The sequence below is a fragment of the Salpingoeca rosetta genome (genome assembly GCF_000188695.1).
Source record: "Salpingoeca rosetta unplaced genomic scaffold supercont1.25, whole genome shotgun sequence".
In the NCBI taxonomy this organism is placed as follows: Eukaryota; class Choanoflagellata; order Craspedida; family Salpingoecidae; genus Salpingoeca; species Salpingoeca rosetta.
Genome location: NW_004754909.1, coordinates 959,201 through 967,594, shown reverse-complemented (window position 1 = coordinate 967,594; position 8,394 = coordinate 959,201). Strand labels below are relative to the sequence as shown.

Below are 8,394 nucleotides of genomic sequence, written 5' to 3'. Positions count from 1 at the left end.
GGAGGAGAAGGCAGCGGCAGCGCGGCGCAGGCGCGATCAGGATGGCGCCGACACAGAGGCAGCGTTTCTCAAGTCAGTTTGTGTATGTATGTGTGTGTGTGTGTGTGTGTGTGTGTGTGTGTGTGTGTGTGTGTGGAGGGGGGGGGGGGGGGGGGGAAGACGCACATGTGCGTGTTTGCACGTCATCTGGTCACCACAACACATTCTTTGTTTCATCCACTTGCTTGCTCGCAATGAAAATGATGGCATCTCCCTCACCTTTCCTCCTCCCGTGCCCGTGCACCTGTTCATGCAGGGACGTGCAAGCGGAAGCGTGGCGGTCCAGCAGCACGGCGAGTTTGGCGGACCGTGTGCGAAGGAACGTGCACTACATCCAGCGCACGGCACATGCCATGGAGCATGGCCTCAAGCGCTCATGACGACATTGTGTGTGGGCGTTGTGTGTGTGCATGTGTCTGCGTGTGTGCATGTGCATGTGTGTGCATGTGTGCATGTGCATGTGTGTGCATGTGTGCATGTGCATGTGTGTGCATGATTGCGTGCAACATGCCTTGCCACCCATGAGCCCTGTTGTGTGCACACCACAGTTTGTTTCGTGTGTAGGACAGTTGAACGCGTGGAAGATTGCATCTGCGTACATGCATTGGAGAGAAACGCATTATTGGTGAAAGAGAATGACATAAACAACCCTGTTCATCGACGCATCTGATCCGGTGAGGGAAAGGAAGCGATGTAGCACACATGTAAGCGCAGTGAGGCAACGATGGACAACACAAAGCAAAACACAAAGCAGCAAGCAAGCGATCCAAGCAAAAAGAACAGATGCTCTCAAAAGGTGGCAAAAAGAACAGATGCTCTCCAACAGGGAATCGAACCCTGGTCTTCCGCGTGACAGGCGGAGATACTAGCCACTATACTATTGGAGACAACATTGCTTGATGACAATGTAGAAAATGTATATTTCAATAGAATTCAAGCAAGTTGTGGGGTCAAAGACCTGACGATTGTCTCCATCCACTCCAGTCCACGCTCCCACCACCATCGCTTCCCATGTCTAGTCCGCGTGCGTTCACTTATGCTTTCAATGGTATTTATTGTATCCACATGCGTGCGCATCCAAGGGACAACCACACAGCAAAACAACGATGCGTTGGATTAAGGGACAAGGTAAGGTAATAGACCGCAAGACAGGGTGCGATCGGTGCAACTCCACGAGAGCGACATCAATTCGTCGCTTTCAGCCAGGAACTTGGAAACTTGTCCAGTCTGAGTAAAGGAAGAACAGGTGCATCACAGCCGCAACAGTGAGTTCGATGTTGATGAGCAAACCAGTCACACCACGACAAATAGGTGGAGGTTGTTTGTTGATCAGCGAGGGCAAGAGTCCGTTCATGTGCCACGACATGTGACATCACCCGGTAATTCCAATATAGCGTATAATATATGTCCATTCTTCATCATCTCAACCCTTCCACCAAAGGAGGCACAAGAGTGTTTACACAAGGGGTGTGTGACGGCTTACCGAAGCGAAGATGGGGTTGCGGAAGCAGGCTTGGCCGAAGAAACTTCCACCGTTCCATCGCGCATAACTAGCGGACATTCAAATGGCAGCCTCGGTCAGCCTGCAGTCCCAACAAAGAAAGATATCAGGTTGGCGTGAGTTGGATACCATAGTGCAGGGCAGCAGTACAGAAAAGGTGTGGGTTTCAACGAGACAAGTTTCAAGAATGCGTGGGTCGGACTAAGGAAGGCAGACGCAAACCATCACCGCACCAACACCATGAGGTGGATGCTTTAGAGGAAACTGCGAATGAGTAAAAAAGCTTCATCATCCCCACGAGAAAGCAGAAGGAAAACAAGACGAGAGAGAGAGAGGAAGGCGGAGAGATAGAGAGAGATAAAGAAACAAACAGCATCAGGCAAAACATGCACATGAAAACACTCACTCTTTGAGGTTGGTTGAGCCCGTTGATCCTCAATGCGGTGAGCAGCACCCAGCTACATCCAGCTGCTGTTGCTTTTGAGAAGCGAAGCGAGCGCGTCCAGTCAAGTCATTCTCAGTTTAGAGATGAGGAAAGAAGAGACGACGGCGTGGCTGTTGCGACTTCAGGTGGCGAGAGCCGGCATCTTCTTGGCGGTGAGGAAAGGCATCTTCTTGGTCGGTTGGGGAGGGTCGAGTGGAAAATGACCATGCGCACGCACTGCACTCAAACATACACGTTGTGTGTGCGTGTGCGTGTGTTTGGCCACGTGTGCAGGCACCACTGTGAGTGGTCTCAATTCCCGCCCACGTGGGTAGGCGAAAATTCACCAAAGCTTGTAGGTTTTGCGAATTGCAGACAAGTTGAAGTGCAATTGGCCAAGCATCACAACGACTACATGCTGACTGTGCTTTTGTTGTGTTGTTGTCTGTCTGTATGATGGCTGCTTCATTTCATCCACCACCTCATCCACCACCTCATACTCCACCACATGCCCGCTCCCTCTTCCTCTCTCATGTCACCACACGCTCTATGATCCTCCCCACGCTGAAACAACAACAAAAAAGGTTTAAGGATGCAGTAACAACGTAACCACACAGCAAAGCAAGCACACGCGCACACACAAACGAAACAACCACACAAGCACAACACACACAGTCAAGGTCCAGCGGTGACAGCAATCACTCGAAGAAGACAATGACCACCATGATGGCCACGCCAAGGGCCATGGCAAGCAGCTCCTTCACAGACTGCCACAGGCGCGTTTCCTGAGAAGCACACACAGGCACATGCATGTGTGTGTGTGGTGGGGTAAGGCGACAATTGCGAAGAGTGGTGGTAGTGGTGGTGGTCGTAGGGAGGAGGGGAAGCACAATAAAGCGCATGATGGAACAACCACAGTACAACAGTACAACAGCAGCCATACACGTGTACACATGTACGTACACACATGTACGCACACACCTCGAGGAGCTCTGGGATGACGGAGACGGTGGCAATGTAGATGAAGCCGCCAGCGGTGAAGAGGAGGATGAAGTTGGTCACGCCCGTCATCTCGCTGCTCATCAGCCCGCACACCGTGCCAAGCATCGCACCAACAGCCGTCACAAGCTGCAGCATAATCGCCTATGTGTGGTGTATGAGTGTTGTGTGAGTGAATGGGTGAGTGAGTGGGTGTGTGTGAATGAGTCGGTGAGTGTGTGTCCTGTCGGTGTAAGCGTAAGGAGGGGACAAGTTGTGGCACTGAAACGAAGGATACACACACACACAAACAAACAACGCACGCAAATCAACACACACCTTTGTCTTGCTGTATCCGCTGCGGACGAGGATGGCAAAGTCGCCGACCTCATGCGGCACTTCGTGCAGGAGAATGGTGACGACCGTCGCATAGGCAGAGGCAGGGCTGCTCACAAAGCACGCGCCAATCGCAAGCCCGTCCGTGAAGTTGTGCGCTGCATCAGCGGCAAGGTTCAGGAACCCAGCAACCTATGCGTGTGCGTGTGTGTGTGTGTGTGTGTGTGTGTGTGTGTGTTATGTTTGTTGTGTACACGTGTGTGTGTGTGTGTGTGTGTGTTTGTTTGTTTGTTTGTTTGTGTGCGTGTACATGTATGTGTGGGCGTTGTGATGCGCGTGTGAGGGCATCGGGGCCAGCAACCACAAGATCTCACCCGAACCACCATGTTTCAACGTCTCCCCGCCCGACCTTAATCTCCTGGGTGTCGTGTTGTGGCGCGGGTGCGTCGTCGTCCTTCTTCTTGCGCGCAACGGGATCGTGGCTGTGACTGTGACTGTGACTGTGGCCGTGGCCGCCCTGTGTCGCACGGAAACAACAGAGACAACAAGGTTGAAGCACACGTGAACGTGACACGCGCACACGGATCAGCACAAATGACAAGAGAAAGACGTTTGAGTGTGCACGTACACTCGCGCTTGCGCCCATGCAAACACAGGCACACATGTACACACACATGCACCCACCTTGATGCCGCGCACAATCTTCTCAATGATGAGGAAGACAAAGATGCCGGAGAGAATATACAAGCCAGAGACAACGTCCCCAGTGTGGTCGTGGCCGTGGTGGCCGTGATCATCGTGGTCGTGATGATGGTGGTCGTGATGATGATGATGATGATCGTGATGGTGGTGGTCATGACCCTCCTTTGCGTGTGGGATCAAGTGCAAGATGGCGTCGCCCAGCAGTCCGCCGGACGCAAACGCCAGCAGCACCTGCTCATCACACAAAGACGCGCAAAGTTGCATGGAGCGTGAGCTACTGCGTGTGTGTGTGTGTGTGTGTGTGTGTGTATGTGCCTGAGTCTGTCTGTCTGTCTGTCTGTCTGTGTGTGTGTGTGTGTGTGTGTGTGTGTGTGTGTGCCTGAGTATGTCTGTCTGTGTGTGTCTGCTTCTATGTCTGTGAAGTACTCGCAGAGCTGGCTGGCTGGAGTGAAATCAAACAAAGGCAAGGTAAGCGGTCACCTTCAGAAGGGACGAGGTGGCGGGCGAAGACATGTCCACAGGAACCACGTACAGCATCGCGGCAGGCAAGGCGGAGATGAGAAACGTCGAGCCCAGCGCCTGCATCCACGTATCCCAGGAGACACCGCTGCTCTTCGCTGCGCCATGATGGTGGCCGTCGTCGTGGTGATGGTGGCCATCATCGTGATCGTGACGATGGCCGTCATCTCCATGGTGGTGCTGGTGGTGCTCGGCGTCGCCATGATCGTGATGATGGCCGTCATCTCCATGGTGGTGCTGGTGGTGCTCGGCGTCGCCATGATCGTGATGATGGCCGTCATCTCCATGGTGGTGGTGGTGGTGCTCAGCATCGCCATGATCGTGATGATGGCCGTCATCTCCATGGTGGTGCTGGTGGTGCTCGGCGTCGCCATGATCGTGATGATGGCCGTCATCTCCATGGTGGTGGTGGTGGTGCTCAGCATCGCCATGGTCGTGATGATGGCCGTCATCTCCATGGTGGTGCTGGTGGTGCTCGGCGTCGCCATGATCGTGATGATGGCCGTCATCTCCATGGTGGTGCTGGTGGTGCTCGGCGTCGCCATGATCGTGATGATGGCCGTCATCTCCATGGTGGTGGTGGTGGTGCTCGACGTCGCCATGACCGGCATCTCCGTGACCAGCTTCTCCATGAGCGGCATCTCCGTGGTCGGTGTGTTGATGACTGTGCACAGCATCACCATGTTCATGCTGGTGATGGTGGGCATCGCTTGCCTGGTGACCGGCGTCCTTTGATGCCGTGGTGGTCGTCGTGGCTGTCGACGCTGTCGCTGCCACCACCAACAGCAGTGCCACGGCAGCACCCGCCACCACCATCGCCGCCAATCGCCCTCGTTGCTTCATCATCATCATCGCTGCTCGCTTCTTGCTTCACTTCTTGCTCGTCGTCTGTCTTGCTTTCACACACACAACAAAAAACGAAAATAAAATTGCCAGTCATCCGCGCCAAACCAAAACACCGCACACACACTCACTCATTCCACAACACACACACACACACACGCACACAACACACAAGCACGATCGCTCATCACAACAACCACGACAGCAGCCAACTCGACGACCACGATGTCCCTCCACGCGGTGGGTGAGCCGTGATCACGGCGGAGGGAGGTGGTTGAAGAGGGCAGGGAACAGCTGGCTGCTCGTGGTGTGTGCGTGCATCGCGTGCGTGGTTGCCATGATGTGGGACTGATCAGCTGGCGTTGTTGCTGTTGTTGGTGTGCACGGCAGGTGGTTGAATCCTCGCGCGCTCTGCGCAAGCACTTTGATGAGAACAAGAGCATCTCCGCCTCCTTGTACATCCGACACTATAGGGACATATCTGGCATGCTCAGCGGTCTTGGCATGGTGTGTGTCTGTCTGTCTGTTTGTCTGTTTGTCTGTCTGTGTGTCTGTGTGTCTGTGTCTGTGTCTGTGTCTGTGTGTGTGTGTGTGTGTGTGTGTCTGCGTGTCTGTGTCTGCGTGTGTGTGTCTGTGTGTGTCTGCGTGTCTGTGTCTGCGTGTGTGTGTGTGTGTGTCTGCGTGTCTGTGTATCTGTGTCTGCATGGCTGTTTGTCTGTCTTTCCGTCAATCCACGCGTACGACCATGCATCCGTTCACTCATGCATGCGTCGTTCTTGCACCCCACCCCTCCCGCATGAGCAGGTGTTTTCTTTCGTGACAAAGGACATTGACTCCAAGATCTGCATCCTGGAGACGCACTTGGAGAAGCGAGGTAACACACACACACACGCACACATACACACACGCACGCACACACACGCACACATACACACACGCACGCACCAGTACAGCAAGCTCTGCTTCCCCTCGATGTCCGTCAAAGCATGCTTGCTTCGTTGGCGTGCCCTTAGGGTCTCACATCTTGTTCTGTGCCACACACACACACACACACACACACACACACACACACACACACACACACACACACACCTCGTTTGCCTCAACCAACCACAAACAACAACCAACAACAACTTTGTTACTGCCCCAAGACACCGAAACCCTCGACGATATTGTCCTGGTAAGACGGCATCACGAGCACCTGCGTCTTTGCGTGCTCCATATGCATGCATCCAGCGCTGTGTGTTTGGCGTTGGTCGCTGTAAAGTCGTGTATTTCATGCTGATGGGGAGGAGCAACAGCAACAACAGCAACAGCAACAACAACAGCAACAACGACAACAGCAACAACAACAACAACAACACTCCTCACCTCGCATGTGTATCCGTGTCTGATGATGCACAACCTGTTTCGCCGTGCTTGCTCGCGTTGGTGCCCCAGTTTGAGGTGAAAAACAAGTGCACCAACACGAAGAAGCCCAAGAGCGCCGCCCGCACCCTCCTCCGTCTCCACCGCGCACTCGGTTCGGCACACAAACACAAAAGCACAAAGGCACACGAGCACGTTCCTGCAATACGCATGCCCCCGTTCAGCTGCCATTGAAGTTTGCGCTGCTTGCTCTAGTGGCATCATGCGCATTTGTTTGCAGGCATCTCACATATCACGCACCAACTCACATCTCACACACCAACTCACATGCCCCACGTCTCACGTGACTTTATCACCGTACACGCCGCACCGCTCGCGTTGCTCTTCCTCTCCCCTCTATCGTTTGCATCAATTGCGCGCAGAGTTTATCCACCACTTTATTGAGCGGTTGCATGCGCTGGAGCCGAGTGACAGCGCCGTCCCAGCAGCACAGGAAGCATACAGGTACGGACACGCGCGGTGTGCTCGCCATGCCGTGTGCAACGCAGCACTCGTGACAAGTGGCTGGCGCGTGCGCGTCAAGCTTGAACTGTTTGCGTCAACAACAACAACAACAGCAGCAGCAGCAGCAGCAGCAGCAGCAGAACAACAACACCACACACACACACACACACTTGTCTTACCTCACATCTTCCAACTTTTCATACAGACACACTCTGAGCCAGTACCATTCGTGGATGATCCGCCAGACAGTGCAGGTTGCACTGCGGACGCTCGACAACAAGGACGCACTGCTGCTTCGGGTGACCAAGACGGAGGACCGGCCGCACAAGCACGTGGAACCCAACGCCATCAGGTGCACACATCATGCTGCGTTTTGCATGCACGCATGCACAAGGGCACGTGTGTGTGTGTGTGTGTGTGTGTGTGTGTGTGTGTGTGTGTGTGTGTGTGTGTGTGTGTGTGTGTGTGTGTTTGTGTCTGTGTGTGTCTGTGTGTGTCTGTGTGTGGGCGCTTGATGTCAAGCACAGCGCACGCCTGTGACAACCTCACATTTTCACACACACACACACATCAACCCTCCACATTCACATTCACACACGCACATCCTCCTGCAGGATGCTGTGTGAGGACTTGAGGAGGATCTGGGAGCATGTGCAGACCATGTTTGACGAGCACGACTTGCACGGCTTGCCATGATGACCATACCTTCACACCTTCTCTGCTTAGTCTGCTTGCTATCTTTTCTCCTATCAACCTCTTCCTCTGTTACCCTTACGTCGTCGTCGTTGTTATTGTTGTCACTTGTGTTGGCTTGCCCTGTTATATATTGTGCAATTGGCCGGCTGATTGATTGGTCTTTCCTAACTCCGTGCTCGTGCGTGTGACGCGTCACCCACAAATCATCACGCATGCCGCAACCACGTGTCACATGTCATCACAACCACGCTGTGCCATCAATGTTCATCGCCATGGTCTTAACAATGTGTCTCGTGTCCGTCTCGTGCCGGCATTGCCACCTCTTATCAAAGCAACACGTGTGACGTGTCACGATCACAATAAAACGATCCCCAAAATGCTGCACAAACGTCAGCAAATGTGCGTGTTTCCGTACAGCAGATTTTCCCGCCAAAATGCTTTCATCCAAGTGTTCGGCAAAGAAAGAAGAAGTAGAGAAGTGCTG

At 53.6% G+C, this 8,394-nt stretch overlaps 3 protein-coding genes and 1 non-coding gene across 4 annotated transcripts in view; 2 read left to right on the top strand and 2 right to left on the bottom strand.

The window, feature by feature from the left end:
• The window catches only part of PTSG_08922 (coiled-coil domain containing 49), a 2,370-nt gene extending 1,886 nt beyond the window's left edge, over positions 1 to 484 (top strand). Inside the window, exons 3-4 of the mRNA XM_004990250.1 lie at positions 1 to 72; positions 296 to 484. The exon at positions 1 to 72 is cut by the window's left edge and continues 983 nt beyond it. Coding sequence (XP_004990307.1) covers positions 1 to 72; positions 296 to 419 — 196 coding nt within the window. The 3' untranslated portion in view covers positions 420 to 484. The remainder of the gene's footprint in view (positions 73 to 295) is intronic.
• Positions 485 to 854: 370 nt separating this feature from the next.
• PTSG_20136 lies at positions 855 to 926 on the bottom strand. The gene has a single exon. It is a non-coding gene; the product is annotated as a tRNA-Asp (tRNA).
• Positions 927 to 2,662: 1,736 nt separating this feature from the next.
• PTSG_08921 (catsup protein) lies at positions 2,663 to 5,409 on the bottom strand (the record flags this gene model as incomplete). The annotated part of the gene is made up of 7 exons (XM_004990249.1): positions 4,586 to 5,409; positions 4,461 to 4,559; positions 3,963 to 4,211; positions 3,688 to 3,795; positions 3,282 to 3,470; positions 2,946 to 3,107; positions 2,663 to 2,749 (listed from the first exon to the last, which is right to left on the bottom strand). Exons 1-7 carry the CDS (start codon positions 5,204 to 5,206, stop codon positions 2,663 to 2,665), a joined length of 1,515 nt encoding a protein of 504 aa, XP_004990306.1. The 5' UTR covers positions 5,207 to 5,409.
• PTSG_08920 (uncharacterized protein) lies at positions 5,392 to 8,294 on the top strand. Its single transcript, XM_004990248.1, has 8 exons — positions 5,392 to 5,582; positions 5,733 to 5,849; positions 6,147 to 6,216; positions 6,494 to 6,522; positions 6,783 to 6,864; positions 7,133 to 7,214; positions 7,420 to 7,566; positions 7,829 to 8,294. Exons 1-8 carry the CDS (start codon positions 5,568 to 5,570, stop codon positions 7,908 to 7,910), a joined length of 624 nt encoding a protein of 207 aa, XP_004990305.1. The 5' UTR covers positions 5,392 to 5,567; the 3' UTR covers positions 7,911 to 8,294.
• The last annotated feature ends 100 nt before the right edge of the window (positions 8,295 to 8,394 follow it).

What these genes read in the sequence shown, in the direction of transcription:
- PTSG_08920 (XM_004990248.1), top strand. An exon ending in TGCTCAGCGGTCTTGGCATG is followed by an intron (nt 5,850 to 6,146) that starts GTGTGTGTCTGT and finishes CCGCATGAGCAG; the next exon opens with GTGTTTTCTTTCGTGACAAA. An exon ending in CCCTCGACGATATTGTCCTG is followed by an intron (nt 6,523 to 6,782) that starts GTAAGACGGCAT and finishes TTGGTGCCCCAG; the next exon opens with TTTGAGGTGAAAAACAAGTG.